The 17,440-nt window shown below is 39.0% G+C and overlaps 1 protein-coding gene across 1 annotated transcript in view; it reads right to left on the reverse strand.

The window, feature by feature from the left end:
- The window catches only part of LOC122801219 (guanylate cyclase soluble subunit beta-2-like), a 475,593-nt gene that overhangs the window by 271,227 nt on the left and 186,926 nt on the right, over positions 1-17,440 (reverse strand). The window contains exon 10 of the mRNA XM_044070773.1: positions 1,110-1,258. Within this exon, the coding sequence (XP_043926708.1) occupies positions 1,110-1,258 (149 nt within the window). The remainder of the gene's footprint in view (positions 1-1,109; positions 1,259-17,440) is intronic.

Genomic DNA, 17,440 nt, shown 5'->3' on the forward strand with positions numbered 1-17,440 from the left:
CAGCTCAAGCTGCCTGACAGGTTGGGCATATGGAAGGTACCCTGAAGCTTTGGAAGATGGCTGGCTGTTATATCCTTGGCAGGATATAACCCATATAGCTAAGACTACTGCAGCAGTGGTGAATATGAATAACTGCAGAAAAAGTGAGTATTATGCTGCTCACTGATACCTAGTATCTACTTTTTGCGCTAAATGGTTGTGTGCATTAGTATAATGACAATCACTTCCCTGAATACAATGTCATCAAATCCACATACATGAAAATATCGGCACTAAATCAAATTAATCAAAAACACATTCATTGAAAAGTCACAAAATATAGGTAGAAACATAAATATTACAACATATCCTCATGCAGGTCACAACAATCCTTCATATCATAACTCAAACACCCTAACTGTAAACTTAACCATAACCCTTACCTTCGCCTTAAGCCTAAACTTAAATTCTCTTCAACAAAACTTAGCCCTAAACCTTAGAGCTGTTTTAACTTTGAAACAATAATAACTGAAAGTGAAATGTATGATCACAAAACTGTGACCCGTCAACCAAAATGTGAAAGTTGGAACTCACAAAAGGCCCTTTAAAAGAATGTTTGTAGGGTGAATTCACCCTTCACACCCACAAAGTGAGAGGTTGTGCCCCTCCCACCTTGCTACTTGTATACACTAATTCCAAGACCACTGTACCATAGAGTAAGATGAATGTTCCAAGATGTTGTAATATTATTCTTAGTATACATACCTAACCACTCACAGTTTGGTGATCACAACTTTACACGTGGATTATTTCTGCCATGGACTTCTGCCTGACACTCATACATTTTATATCTGATGCCAAACAAGACCCCAATTCTAACCCTAAAGTTACTGATCTTTGCACATATTAAAAGCATATGACCAACTACAATTTCATTCAGGATGACATTCAACAAAACAAAATTTGACTCCTGTAAATGGCACTATGTAATGTACTTGTAAGGAGTTAAATCTGCAAAGAGCACAACTCAAAGTTCTTAACAGTGCATCACAATTATATGTACACTGAAAGCTTTTTTAAGTGTTGTGACCAAAAAAAAAAGTTTTACGTTATTAGACATGAAAGCATACCTTGTAGACATCATGCACTGTAGTAAGTCGATCAAATCCGAGATACATTGAATTTAACATGATGACTATCTGGATAGGTTCACACTGAGAGCAGATATCTGTGAACGTCACGACATCACTGAATAGTACTGTGCACTCCTTAAATTCTCCTGCAAGTAAAGTATTAATATTAGGATTTTTAGTATATGTATACTATTTAACTACTTGTAGTATTTTGGTACTTTGACCAAGAATATGGGACATGAAAGAATATTGAGAGATATTATGAACATTTAATAGTTAAATGCTGATAATGCAGTTTATTGCATGGTGAAATAAACAGGTTTCTCAATAAAAAATGCATATTCTCCTTTCCTCTCCTAACCATGAAGTCCTTTAAAAATATTTGTGAAGAGGTAGTCAGTTACTAGGTAGTAAACATAGAGATTTAGTATGTCTGTAATTTTAGTCGAAGGTCCAACCCCTAAGTTATTAAATGTTCAGTTTATCAGTTACTGATAAATCCTTCTTATGTACCTCTTGAAATATTAAGGCTTTTAAAATACTAGAAAAGATCTAAGGTCCTTCTATGTTCAAATGTCCAGATGACTAGGGTTGAATGAATGGTTTCCACTGAATCAATTTTTCACTAGACTGTAAAAATACTGTATATCATCTGCCAATTTAGAATGATTTGACTTATACAATACTCCAATCAGAATTACAATATTCTCCTGCTAGCTGGGCCTGTCAAACAACATTTAGGTGATGTATGTCTTCTGCATCTCGGCATTTTACGCTTTTGGAAAGTTAGATTGTTTAGTTATATAGATATTTACTGTTCATCTATCAATGTCACATACATATGTATACACACACACACACACACACACACACACACACACACACACACACACACACACACACACACACACATGCATGTGTGCAATGTATGTGTCAAAATAAATACTTAACGTACATAAACATTTCACTAAGTTCCTCAACAACAGACTGTAAGGAAAAGAGATTTTTCTGAACATGCCCAAAGAGCTACAAGCAAAATGTTAAAAGTGGCAAGGTACGTGCTTATATCTATATCTATATCTATAGCTATATCTATACATATGCATGCTTATATACAGACTTGAAAGCCTTCTGATGCCAGGGTATACTTCACAATTATGTAAATACAAGTTCATGCCAATTCAAACAATCATTGCTTTTTTAATAAGAAAATGTAGTTGGAAGAAAATAGCTGTCAGTGTTTACTTCTTTTAAGTCATATCTGCCCATATTCAAAAGTTAGCACTAATGAAACTGGTTTATACCCATTCTGTGCTGGGATTGTGAATGGGATAATTGCAGAACCACAGACTGCTACCCGCATAACAATGCCAAAAGTTCAAACATCAGTGATTCCAACATCTCCAGTAGTACAGAACATTTTAAAGTATGACTGTCTCTACAGTAAAGTTACTAATTAGCAATGATACTTCCTTCTTCTTTCGGCTTTTTCCTGGTTAGAGGTCACCACAGCGGAACTCCGGTCCGCTAATGATTGGCAGTAGATTTTTACGGTGCTAGTTCGACGCCCAACCTTCAACGAAGGCACTGCAATGATACCATATACCAAAAAAAGAAGTCCAAGACAAAATCCATCATACAGTTTATAATAATATTGTTTACCATACTTAGACTTGAGTCAATCAGACAGCCAGGGCAGTGAAACTATTGTGTGTCCTCTGAACAGGGATTTGATTAAATAATTGCCTCTTTTAACAATTCTTGGTGCAAAGCCAGTGAACATAATAAAACCATTTTATAGGTACATAAGATGTGGAATGAGTGCAAATATATAAACTGATGAACTGTGTATAGATTCTAAAATTTATTCCCAGGCACAAAAGATAATAGATACTACATCTTATGAAAAACAGTTTGGCTCAATTAAGGGGGTAATAAGTTGTCCTGGTGGCATCCAGGTAACCTCAGATACTGAACTCAAATTAGATTATATTAAAAAAGAACTATGCAAAGTGGATCCGAACAAAGCACAGGGAGGAGACAGAATTAGTAATAATGACCAGAGAACACTTCAGCAAGAACATGCAGTACCATTATATCTGTTATTTACTACGTCATATAAATGTGAGGAGATTCCTCAAGATTGGAAACGTGTACTTATTAAACCCATCTTTAAGGGAAAGGGGAGTAGGACAAACCTAGAGTCATACAGACCCTTAAGTCTGCTTTCATGTTTAGGAAAAATAATTGAGAAGGTAATTTCATTGTCAGAATTGGAAAGGTTGGGGCTTAAAACCATACATCAGCATGTATATGTTGAAAATAGATCTATTACCACCTGTAACGCAATGTTCTATAACAATATAATAACAGCTATGAATGAAAAATTGTGCTGTGATGTAATTTACATAGATTTAACTTCAGCATTTGACAGGGTCATACACAAAACACTGATCAATGACCATAAGCTAATCATCCTTGACATCCACATCCCACCCCCACCCCCCAGTAAGGAAACCTCCATAAAAAACTTCTCCAAAGCCAACTTCATGCTACTCAAGTAAGAAGTGACAAACTTCATGACACCCATGCAGACGGGAGCTGAAAGTTTGACTGCTGAATCCTACACTTAAGGCACTGTACGAGCACATTCACTCATGCATGAATCGTGCCATCCCAAATAGAATCAAGAAGCTCCCCTCAAAAAAAAGGAAGCCAATCTAGTGGTACCCTGCCATAAACAAACTATGCAACAGAAGGACGAAACTGTTGCAGAAAAGAGGAAATCCCGGGATGCAAAACACTCCCTTACCAGCCTCAGTAAGAAGCTGAGATCCCTCATAAAATCCTCCAAAGCTAGTTACAAAAATAAAATTGCCAAAGATTCCAAAGACAACCTCAAGGCACTCCATAGTTATGTCAAGTCTCTAAATGGCAATGCTCAGATCTGCTCTGAGCTACAACAGAATGGCATTAAATATACTGATCCCAAGAATATTGCCAATATCCTGGCAGATCAATTTAGTGCTAACTTCACACCCCTCTCACCTCTAAAGGGCTGATCTCAATACCAAAAGATTGCCAAATTCCAGTAATCACAGCCACACAGGTAGAAACCGCACTCTCCACAGCTAAGAATACAGCATCCATGGGACCAGATGACATCCCGGGCTGTGTACTACATGAACTACAAAATGAACTGGCACCTCACCTAAGTGTCATGTTTAATCATAGCCTCACCTCAGGCTTTGTGCCCACTGAGTGGCGCGCAGCTACAGTTATCCCACTCCACCAGGGTGGATCCACCTTGGATCCCGGGAACTACTGTCCCATCAGTCTGATGAGCCTGATCTGCAAGGGCATGCAACAAATTATCATGGAACTTATAACCAAAGACATTGGCAACCTTCAGACACTGAACCCCACTCAGTTTGGGTTCGTGAAGGGCCGATCTTGTCTCCTGAACCTGTTTGGCTTCTTCGAATCAGTCTCCAGAGCTGTGGACAAGGGTAAGGCAGTCCACACAGCCTATCTGGACCTCGCCAAGGCCTTTGACACCATCCCCCACTCTGGAATCATAGATAAACTTAGTAAGCTGGGCATAAACCCCTAAGCCACTCGATGGGTTGCCAACTGGTTTACTGACAGAACCTGGACTGTAAAAGTAGCCGACTCCAAATCCAGCTCAAGACAAGTGACAAGTGGAGTACCTCAGGGTTCAGTCCTGGGACCGCTCTTGCTTGGCATCTACTTCTCTGAAGTACAGGCCAACACTAAGGGACTCTGGCTAACAAAGTTCGCAGATGACTGCAAACTGGAAGTCATTATTGAATCCTCAAATTATGTGGATATTCTACAAAAGGGTCTTACAGAAACAGATGCTTGGTGCCAGAGCCATGGGCTCAAACAATGCCAAGAAATGTATAGTTATCCTTTTTGGGAAAAAAACATGTACCCATGAATTACCACATAGGTGGCAGCACACTAAACACTGAAAGTGTGATGAGAGACTTAGGGACACAGGTGGACAGTGGTCTCACCTTTGATAACCACATCGCCACAACAGTCAGGAAATCCTTCTATGTGGCACACCTCATCACTAAGGGCTTTTCATCCAGAAAAAAGGAGGTCATTGTCCCACTGTACTCATCCCTCATTAGACCCATTATAGAGTACAACGCCCCGTTTGGTATGTACCTCACAAGACATCTGCAACAGCAGGAAAGGCCACAGAAATACCTCTCTAAAAGAATCACAGGCCTAAAGCAGATGCCCTATGCTGACCGTCTAAAAAACTCCATCTATACTCTGTGGCATATCATCTATTCAGAGGCAATCTCTGCTTAACATACAAGGCCATGTCAAACCCTGAGCTGTTAGACATGCTCCACTTAAAGAAATCCCAGTCCCTTAGACCCACATGCTCCAGGGATCTAAACCTTGTCATCACAATGAACAAAACATGCTGGAGGGATAGGTTCCTGATCCAGCGACTCCCCATACTTTGGAATAGACTGCCTATACATGTCAAGCAGAGCGCCTCCTTGGCCCTCTTCAAAAGGAACCTTGACAATTGGATGGGAGATAGGAAACTCACCCCTGGGATCACGTCAGTCACCCTGCTAGACAGGGGTCCAGGGAAGTAAATATTGTGGGAAGAAATATCCAGGGAATTGTTATGGCTAGTCTTGTATAGGCCCTAGGGCCGATAGCCTAGTACCAACCTATGAACCTATGAACCTATGACAACTAGGTATTGATGTACTCTTGATATGGATAACTGCATGGCTTACAATTAAGACATGGCAAATGTCATACAGCAATTGGACAGGTGAAATTCGATGTTGCAATCAGGGTGCCCACAGGGCTTTGTCCTATGCCCATACTTGTGTAGATTGTCCCCAGGATTCAATAATGCCTACACTAAGTGTATACTATTTGTACACCATTCTGAGTGAACAGACAACACAGGCATAGGCATAACTCACACCTTCTTCTTCCTAATTTTAGTTTTCCTACTGATTTTCTTGAAGCTTTAAATATTGGCAGGGATTCATAACAGTTACCACAAAGTGTAGACCACATGAACACTTAGTGTAATCTTTCTGAGTGACTAGAAAGCACAAAAAATGTGGTAGGTATATTATTGAATATACATCTTGTACACTTATCTTTCAGGTCTATCTTTTTTATCTGAGGTAGATGCAGATCTGAATTTTTTTTAATCATATCAGCTAATTGGTTAATGATAGTTATAGAGCTATAGGTTGTATAAAAAGGTTTATAAAGTCTAGGAAATCAAAAATGATGAAGTCATTGTTTGTTAGTTACATTAGACCCAAACTTGAGTATGGAATACCAATATGGAAACCCTATAAGAAAACAAGCAAGAGTAAACTGGAAAGAGTATAGCGTAAATATAGCAAGGGCATCCATGGATGTGAAAATTCAAGTTATTATGAAATACTAAAATATCTGAACTTGTACAGTGTCTCATATAGATATTTAAGAAGATACCTTATTCAGGTATATAGGGCATTTAGAGACAACTACCTCTGAGAATGGTTGGGGTTATCAAAAACTAGTAGAGAATCATCAGACAACATATATAGAAAACTCTATAGGAATGGGAAGTGTACTGATTAGTTCTTTGAGAGAGCAGCTGATGCATGGAATAGACTACCAAATTATATTAAGGCAAGCAATAGTTTAGATATTTGTAACAGCCTGGACACTTACTATAGGAACAACTGTTTTGGTATATTGGCAGGCTAGAAGGGCATTAATATCCGTGCCTGAAATATGCATATGCATGTATATATGTAAGTAACAGTAAGCAAAATATATTTCACATTATAAATTAGATTAACAACATGGGGAAAACTAAAGCATCTCATGTTATATAGCACCCTTACATTTTCATAACAAGTACTAAAGTAGGACTGATAAGAAGTGCTTAATTCACATATCCTGCAATTATAAGGTAAACACATTTCACCATATTCAGATACACACTCCACAGCTGTAGTCATATGGACAGAATCTTGGGCTCCATGACAACAGAAGTAAAACTCAAAAACAGAAACCTGCATCTGATAGCCAATGGTCAGTGTACATCAAATAGAATGAATGGCACGGTGCAGACTGGTACTCTGTACAAACAGCACTTCAAGCTCCACACTGCATAAAACTGCTCAGGATGGGGATGCTGCACATGGAAATCATAAAGCAACAGCAAGGCAACATTGTGGTCCCTAATGCAGGACAGATCTTGAGCACTTTGGGGGAAAGGTAGCTGTATTATGATAAACTGCATGGTAATACAGTGATATCTACTAAACTTACTAGGCTGGATATAGACAAGTTGATAGTTGCCTTTCCTTTCCAGGATCCATGAAGTCACAAGAGTCTTGTGGCTCATCAAAAAGGACAAATATGACTATGACCTCATGGTGACACATGCAGATATGAATGACATGTGCTCCACTCAGAAGGCCATGCAGAGAGACATGCTGGTGCTCATTATGCATGTATCAAATGCACATAAAGTTCTGGCCCTGACTGAAAGATCATCCTCATCCAGAATGATGTCAGATAAAAAGGGAAATTGTTTTAAGAATTGGCTAAATAGCAAGCATCTTTCTTTTGGAATCCAATATGTGCCAGCTTGGTATGAGGTGATCAACAGCACAGCTTACTTCACCAAGGATGGCCTGCACCTCCCATTCCACAGCTTCTACATACTTGTTAAAGCACTTGCTGTCCCCATGCAGCATGACTACAAGGTTTGCAATAAATTCCAGTCAAGATTACATCAAGGTTGCTCTGCTCCGTCCCAGAAGTTGTAATAATTTCCCAAATCTCAAGGCTTTCCTATAATTTTAATATGTCCATATCTCTGACATAACAAAGGACTGATTTAATGTAAAGACAGCATTTCACCTTTACTGGATTTCAGCAACTATCATGCATTCAGACCTACTGCAAACTATGGGGGAATGTTAGTATTTTGTGAGACACTTAATTTACTGTAGATGGATTAGCCACAGCCCACAAACATGACTTACTAAATTTCAAATTGCCATATGCAAGAGAATTATCAATTAATAGCCTGTTACAGGTCACCTTCCATATCCCCAGAGGATGATGGAAATTTTCAAAATGTACTTGCTAAAGTACCCATAAACAAAAATACATTTTGATGAGTAATTTTAACTATCCGTCAATTAACTAGAGTACCTATGCCACAAAGGTCGGATATGCCCAAAGATTTGTAGACTTAGTAAATGTTACCTCTGATGTACAATAATTGATCCAAATCTTCTATACCCAGTGCTCACTAACATGCACTATTCTTATAGTATTCGTATCTCTAGTCAGATCTGATTACAAATCAGGAATCTTCTCATTTACAGTATCTAAACCCGCAATTAACAATTCCAAATTTAAGGACTTTAAAAAACAAACCTGATAAAATTACACAATAAGATCTCAAAATTCAGCTGCAAGATTTCCAACCCCCGTACCTACAGCTGTCAATTATGCAAATGCATTTTACTCCCATCTAACCCCCTATACCCACAGCTGTCAGTTATGCAAATGAATTTTACTCCGCTCTGACAAAGTACTTAAATCAAGCAGAACCAAGGAATGCTAATACAAACCACCTTGGCGGAATGCCAGCATTAATAAGCTATGTAGTAAATGAAGAAAACTAATTATGCCTATAGTAAATCAAAATCTACCCACATTAAAGATTATCAGAAAGAGCAACAAAAGTCTGAAAGTTACCATATGGAAATTCAAACAGAATCACAAATTAAAATCACCATCTGAAGTGAAGATTAATCATAAATTATTTTTAAGTACATCAGACAATTTAGAAATAACACTCAGTCCTCTGTTTTTCTACTGCATGCTTTTCTCCCATCCCTGCTCACCTTCCCTTGCTACCTTCTCTTCCTCTCCAAACTAACTCATCCCTTCCTTGTCTACCTAGATAATCTACTACCATCTCTAGCTCCCATATTTTTCATCAATTTTCCTACAGATCCAACCCCTCTACTGCAAACTGATCTTAGAGCAAAGCTGCTGCCCCCACATGCTACCCATGTCATTCATCTCTCAGTTGCTCTTTTTTCATGCAGTCCTATTCCTGGCTCCATTATATTTCCTTTTTTTATGTCAGTATTTTTTTTTATTTATATCCTTATATATTTAGCACCAACATAGATCTTTCTTTCTCAAGCGTTGCCTGCTAAGCAGACAGGTATAACATAATAAATGAAAACAAAATGATAAACCTTTTCATATTTCCCTAGAAGCAAATTTAAAAAGGATTATTTAATGTTTCACTAACAAAATAATTTCTATATACAATGACCAGCTGTGACATAGAGGGTTAAGCCATCTCTATAACCCAGGTAAAGTAGATTAAATTATTGGTCCAGGCAGTGAAACCTCAGCTTGGGAATAGTCAAAGTCTTTCAGGAGGGTGAGGATCTGTAACCCACACTAAATTCCACACTGAAGAAGAAGGGCATATAGAGATTTTTACTGCAAGCAGACAGTACCTCTGAAAGTTACAGCAGTAGCAGTAGTTGGTGACATTACATTGACTGAACCACTGCATGTCAATTCTCTGACATCTCTGGACATGTGTATGGCAGAAAAAAATATGGACATAAAATAAAGCTCCTAATTCCTCACATGTGATTGCTGAGTTCCTTTAGCTCTTGACCCTTACCTGAAGGAGAATAAATGGGCCATTGGGCTCTTACCCCTAGAGGAATGAATAGGTGAAAAAAAGCAGACTGGGATATCCCAGTGGTCAAAGATGAGCGAAGCAAAAAAACAATTCTATAAGCAACTGTGTGTTAGTCATATTACTGTTGTCTAAAATTGTGAATTGTATACTCGGCATCTGATACTCACTCGGAATATTAATTAGCTAAATCTGTATTTTTTGTCTTGATGTAAAACGTCTTCATTTTTTTATTGTAAAATGTTTTAGCCTTTGAATAAGCTTCTAACATTGTAAGAATATGGGCAGAATTAAAATAAAGTTATGTTTAAAAAGGAGATAGAAACTATAGTAGTTGTCCACAGCATCTGAAGGCAACAGAGAAAGGACATCTAACATATAACTCAGTCATTGTATCATTCATTGACTATCTCAGTAACAGAATGTTTCATCAAAACCTGCCCCCCCAAAAAAAAATTATCAGCCTAGGGTGAACTAGGAGGGAAACCCCCACACCTATTTTGTATCCCCTTACGTAATTCACATTATATACATTAGAACCCATATGACTTAAAAGTTAGTACCATGGCTAACTCGACAGATTGCGCAGCCTTTAAAAAGCAGGGTAATAGTAGACAGACATTGAAAACAAGACATTAACAATGCTGAAAAATACCAGCAATATCTTTCCCTCAGAAAGTGCATACAAATTATTACTGAGACAGTTAAATATAACTACTGCAGAATACTACAACTACCTCAACCACATAACCCAAAACAATTCTGAAATACCATGAAAATCTTATGTGGACATAATATATTTAACATTGAAAGGAATGCACAGGGCTTGCAACAACAGATAATTCAAGGAATAAAGCACCATTTAGTTAGCCAATCTCAAAATACTAAAACCAGTTTCTACATTGTCATCACTCCTTTACCAGCTGAACCATTACCTGACTACCTAGATAACCCTTGCTTTCACTTCAAAGTGATTATAAGAAAATAACATAGGGATTATAATACATTTCCCTCCCATTTCAAACTGCTATGCTATATACACTTTTGTGCTCAGACAAGGAAGCAAATACCTATCAGCAGCTCTGATTCACTTTTTAATCTTTCACTTTGTACTAAATCCATTCTTAAACTTTTTAATAGAACCACCATAATCCCCTACCAAAGATTATGTAATTTAAAACAGCAGATGACTATAGACCCACAGCTAACATAGATCCCACAGAAAAGATCTCTGAACAATGTTGCTGTTTGTCTTTCAGCTTTTCCCGGTAAGGGGTCGCCACAGCGGAACTCCGGTCCGCTAATGATTGGCAGTAGATTTTTACAAAACACCGAGGTGCCAGCTCGATGCCCAACCTTCAACAAAGGCACGCCCATTTACGCACACGTCTTTCGAATGCTACCCAACCGCGGGGAGGACATGCAGACTCCACACAGAAGGTACTCCCAAGCCCAGCCGAGAATCGAACGGGAGAACCTCTTGCTGTGAGGTAACAACGCTACCGCCGTACCAAAATATGTTTGAAAAATAATATATAAAATAATATATAAACAAATCTTAAACTACAGTTCAGAATATGACATTCTCACAGATAAGCAGCCATGGCTTTAGACCTAGATACATTACCATAATTGCCACACTTCTATTTAATACCATCTACAAACATTTTGATGGTGTGGATTGTAACATTCTGCTGCAAAGACTAAAGAAACATTATTTCTCTGAAGAGGTATGCAACTGGTGTCAGAATTACTCTATACAACAGCACCTTTACTGTGGCTACTGATGTCACCAACCCAAACTCTGTGGGAGTTTCCCATATCACTACTGTTCTCATAATTCATTAATAATCTCCCTTAGCAGATACCCAAGTTAAATGTTATCCTGTATGCTGATGACATTGTCATCACCAGAGCATCCACATCACATATCTGTTGCACAATGAATTTATGCTGCTCTGGAACTAAATGTGTAATATTAAACTTAGTACTGAAAACCAAAAAAAAATACACAATCATGCTATTTAGGGCAGCAAAAGGGTATCCCTAACTCAGGCTGTCCACATGCTGAACCCTCTTCACTACCCCATTTTGCTACCAAACAAAAATACCTAAGTCTCCCACTGGACCAATTACTTTCATTGCTACCTCCCATCAAAGGCCAAGCAGAAGAGGTGTCACAACTCAGACTAGCCTATAAAATCTCTAACCTATTGACAAATGAAGCAAGGAAAGTCACTGCTTTCAATGTTCAACTTCCCAAACTTGAATACCCCCGATTGCCTTATATTCCCCTAAAAATGCAACTCTCCTCCAAAGAATCAAGATAAGATTTATTGCTTAGACACCTTACACCTCACATGAATATCGCTGTCTAACATTAAAAAGAGCAACTGGCTGACAGTTTAAATGACCGTCCCTTCCCTCTTGGACATACTAATCTACCACTTACTGAATGATCACTTCTGCACCTAACTCGGGCATCTCCTCTATAATATGAATCATTCATACTCTCTCAGAAATTCAAACACTGGCCATCTTAGTAGGTCACATTAAACCTTAGCAGTTGTTGAGATAGCATTTACAAACATAGCCCCAAAGTTCTGGACTGAAATCCCTCAGGCCATTAGGTCAACCTCCTCCATCAAGGACTTTTGAAATGTACTGAAGAAACACAGAAGAAATCCTTTCAGTGTCATTGTTTTGAAAATTATAGCTAATCTACCTTTTACTAACCTTGTATCTTGGCATTTGTTTTCTTACTCCACCTTCCCTTAGGTGCCGTGTAGCCTCTTATGTATTTACTTCTTTATAAAGCTTTTTCTTATCCTCTCTCTCTCTCTCTCTCTCTCTCTCTCTCTCTCTGTCTCTCTCTGTCTCTCTCTGTCTCTCTCTCTCTCTCTCTCTCTTAATCTTCTCTGGTTTATATTGACCAAGTCTTATGCAGAGACCCACTTATTCTACTGTTTGACTTTATCATTATGTATATGTTTTCCATACTGAAATGTTTTATTGTGACTGATACCATTCTAAAGTGCTCTTGTATTTTATTGTGAAGTTACCCTTGTAATGTGTGCTTGTATTGCTATTGTCTCTTGTAGTTTACTGTCATTGTACAACACTACTTTTACTTTGCCTCTTTGCCCAGGTCATGCTTGAAAAGAGTCTTTAAACCAGTACACTTACCCAGTTAATAAATGTATATAAAAATAAATAAATATAAAAACCACAAAGGCCACATAATTTTGAGAACGGTTTGCAAATTTTGACAAAATGTATCTGTTACTAGCAAAAGACCCAATGAACCAGAAGGCAATGGGCCACATTTAAGAAAGTTACTGCGAGGTGCACTCCTGGTGTACACCTTGTGGTAACCATTTCTAATTCAGTGACAGCCTACAATTGTACAGCACTATGAAAAGATGTAGTACAAAGGTAGGCTGTCTTCGTGGCCTACTACAAATGCTAATGAGGCATTCTGGAGGAGAGGCATATGGTAATTAGCCATGTACTCTCCCCCTGAAAATGTAGGCAGTCAGACATTTATGGAGTTGAAACCTTGGCCGCCTATGCTAACAAACACAGCCAAAAGCTCATGTTTATTTCATCATGTTAGAAGTATGTTCCAGGGAGTTTAGCAGACAGATTGCATTGGGGTCATGCATGTGTGTACATGTATGACTCTTGGAGGTTGCAGTAGTGTAGTTGTGTGTAAGGGGTGAATGGGTGAGTGTGGGTGAATGTGTTCATGAGTATGATTGGTGGGTGGGGCTGTGTGTGTGTGTGTGTGTGTGTGTGTGTGTGTGTGTGTGTGTGTGTGTGTGTGTGTGTGTGTGTGTGTGTGTGTGTGTGTGTATGTGTGTGTGTGTGTGTGTGTGTACCACACAGACAGATAGATAGATAGATAGATAGATAGATAGATAGATAGATAGATAGATAGATAGATAGATACATAGACAGATGCTTGAATGTGTGAATATGTGATAGATAGATAGATAGATAGATAGATAGATAGATAGATAGATAGATAGATAGATAGATAGATACATAGACAGATGCTTGAATGTGTGAATATGTATCGGGCGGCTGTCATATTTCCATACTCCCCTAGACAAATGAGCCGATCCTGCAACATGAGATGGAATACTAGATGCCAGGGATAACTCTTAAAAATATCAGAACAAACATTTGGCAACAGGACAAAGACATAGAGTGGGGGAACAATATACACCGGGGTAAGTTACACTTACCTATAAAAGTAAATGTTTGAATTCCGCACTGCTGCAGTAGCCTATAGCCTACAGGTTGTGTCTTGCAAGACACAGCAACCAGCCAGCTTCCAAAAGTGATGGATACCTCCCTAAGATCCAGTCCGACTGCTGACTGACCAGCACTGAAGACAGAAAATAAGTAGTCATAGTTGAAATTCTCAGGACTTTATTGTCACTTAGATAAGAAGCAGCAAAGTCATCCTGAACTAATCAAAAAAAGAATAAATCAACACATCACAAACAGATGGTGGGTGGATGCAGCTACTGCAGCAGTGAGGAATTCAAACATTTACTGTTATGGTAAGTGTCAGTTACACAACTTTACTATGTTCATCATTCCCATTTCTGCAGTAGCTTATGGGTAGACTACCATACCATATTCAGCCTTGAAAAAGGAAGCATATGGATCCAGAATATCCTGAAGAATGGCCTTAGTAATGTACGTTCTGGAGCTAAACAAATAATTCATTGTGTAATTTCTTATAGAGGTATATACAGAAGACCATAAAACTGTTTCAGGAAATCTTCTAGAATCTACCCTCTTCCAATATGCCACCAAAGAATACAAGGGCCACAAAGAGTGTGTCTTAGTACTGCCTGGAAATGGTTCATCATAATGGGTATAACAAAAGGCAAAGGCCAGGGACAACCAAGTGGAAAATCTCTAGCTGACACAGGTTTTCCTTTTTTAGTACCAACATAACAAATACACAGCTAAATAGCTTTTCTATAGTACAAGATAGTACCTGAGCCCCTCCCTGACCATCTTCAAATGAAACCTAGCTCAATGGATGAGTGACCGCATATTCACTCCTGGGGTGGTACCCATGGCCTTCCTAGACAGAGGAAGTCAGTATTAACTATCATAGCCCCTTACCTCTGTGAACTTCACTCATCGCTAGGCAGGTAAGTTGTCACATTGTGCCACAGACAATTGGGGCAACTCAGGATTAATATAGATAGGCTTGTAAGGACTCTAGGGCCATTAGCCTAGTAATCTCCTGTAAGCCCATAAACCTGAGCCACTTAGGCATGTCCATAGTATAAGTATTCCTTTCTCCATAGTTCTGAGGGTTAGAATAGAACACTGGGAGACTAATGGCCTGATTCAAAGAAACTCTGAAACTACCTTGGGCGCAAGCGAATAAAGTAAATCAGATAGGGATTACCCACAGAAACAGCTTGCAACTCATATACAAATCTTGCATATGTCAGAGCAAAGAAAAGAACATGTGCACACTATAAAAAGAGCTTTGAATATGAGAGAGGTGCAATATCTGATGGAAATTAGGTTAACTTTCCAAGCAGAAAGTTAAGATTCCAGAAAGGAGCAACCTACTCACAAGGAGATCTCAGGTGGAATACTCCTATCAGAAGCTGTTTTACTATGATAACATTGAGAAAAGAGATAGATCTATGGGCAAACATACTGAGATGCCCACAAGTTGTACCTTGACAAAACAGTACCGAGGCCAGAGGCTAGTAAAAGACTTTTGGCTTTTCCCGGTTAGGGGTCGTCACAGGGGAACTCCGATTGGCAGTGGATTTTTACGGTGCGATGTTGCCAGCCTGACGCCCAACCTTCAACGAAGACATGCCCATTCACGCTCGCACCTACCTGTATGTCTTTAACGTCACTCAACCGCAGGGAGGACATGCACACTCCACACAGAAGGTGCTTCAGCCGAGAATCCAACGGGAGAACCTCTTGCTGTGAGGCGACAATACTAACTGCTGCACCACCGCGGCTACCAATATTTGAGCTCAGATAGATCCCTGGTTATTAGGTAGGGACCAACTAGAAAAGTCTTCCATATATCCAAATAGGAAATTCTAGTAGCAGGATTTACTGCTTCCTTTAGTACCTTCTGCATGTTCTTCAAAAATAGGTGCTTGAAGATACCAGGATCCAGGTAGAAAATATTTAAGATGTAATAGATATGGGTGAGTCGAACTTCCTTATCTTGTATGGGTAGATCCAGATAATGAGGAAACTTCTGGTAATTGTTCTTGGCCAATTCCATAAAAGGGAGAACCAGTAATGCCAGGGCCAAAAGGGATTCACCTCAATTTTTGGGAGAGTCTTCCTGAATATTCAGAAAATACCCTCAATATCAGTTGAATGGGTGTAGCTCATAAAGAAAATCCCTTGAAATGGAATAAAAAGAGAAAATATATGAATTGTCTGTTTTGAAAGGAAGCTAACAGATTTCTTTGAGGTGTTCCCCAGAACTGAATCAATACCTGGAAGAGCTTCTCATATTGGGAATAATTCTCAGGGCCTGTCTAGTTCTTCTCTGTCTGCTGCTATGATGTGCTCTAACAGAAAAAAAAGTTTTTTGGAGGGTTAAGAAATGTTGAAGAGCCAACGCCCAAGTGCTCATAGCCAGCTTGTATAGGGGTCTGGCTTTTTGTCCCTTGGGTTACTGATGTACCATATCACTGTGGTGTTGTACAGCTATTTAAAATTGTGTGCTCTGGTCTGTATGAGAGATGTACAGGCCTTGCATCTTTGCCCTCACAGGAGCTGTATTTCAAAGAAACTCTGAGATGTCTCGAGACACAGATTGATTTAGAGGTAGAGGAAAACAAGGAGAAACTTATGATAGCCCCATACAATAAGTCCCCATCACTGCAGTCCCATAAGAAGCCCAAGAGGTATTGTAACTAGACTAATAATGCAACCCAGACACAGAAGTTCAGAGATCTAATAGGTCTCATGGAATCATAAAGCTTCTCTAGGGAATAAAAGTATAATTTTTTTAAAGGGCCACTTTCTACAATACTGGATCTTCACCAAATATTGAGAGAAAGGAAAACTTTGAAACTGGGCTCAAAGAAGGCTCTTCTATAGTGTCAGATGCATTCCGGAATACCTGCCTTTAAAAATTGTCAGTGTTTAAAAGACAGCTAAGGTAAGCAAAGCAGAAGAACTAGGGGAGAGAATATGTCTAATTTGGAAGGTGGGGACGACCCCCCCCCAAAAAGAGGATTTTGCATACCGTGCCAACTATTCTCCACTCGAATCACTTTTAATCCCCGTGAGTCAGAGATAATCAGTTGCCAAAGGGGAATGAATGGAGCCAGCTGATGTGCCAGGAATTCAAAAAATAAAAGCTGACAGAAAGGCAGAAAAAGGAAGGCTTGTAAGCCTAGGAATCCTGAAGCTGTAACTATCCCTTTACCGGAAAGATTTCCAGTTGTCCTATCCTAACATTTCTATTTGTTCTTAGTCATGGGAGAGGATTTGCTATCATACCCAGGAATGCCTAGTGAAGCAGAATAGAAAATAG

The sequence above is a fragment of the Protopterus annectens genome, chromosome 4.part1 (assembly GCF_019279795.1).
Source record: "Protopterus annectens isolate FY-2018-M chromosome 4.part1, PAN1.0, whole genome shotgun sequence".
Taxonomy (NCBI): domain Eukaryota; kingdom Metazoa; phylum Chordata; order Ceratodontiformes; family Protopteridae; genus Protopterus; species Protopterus annectens.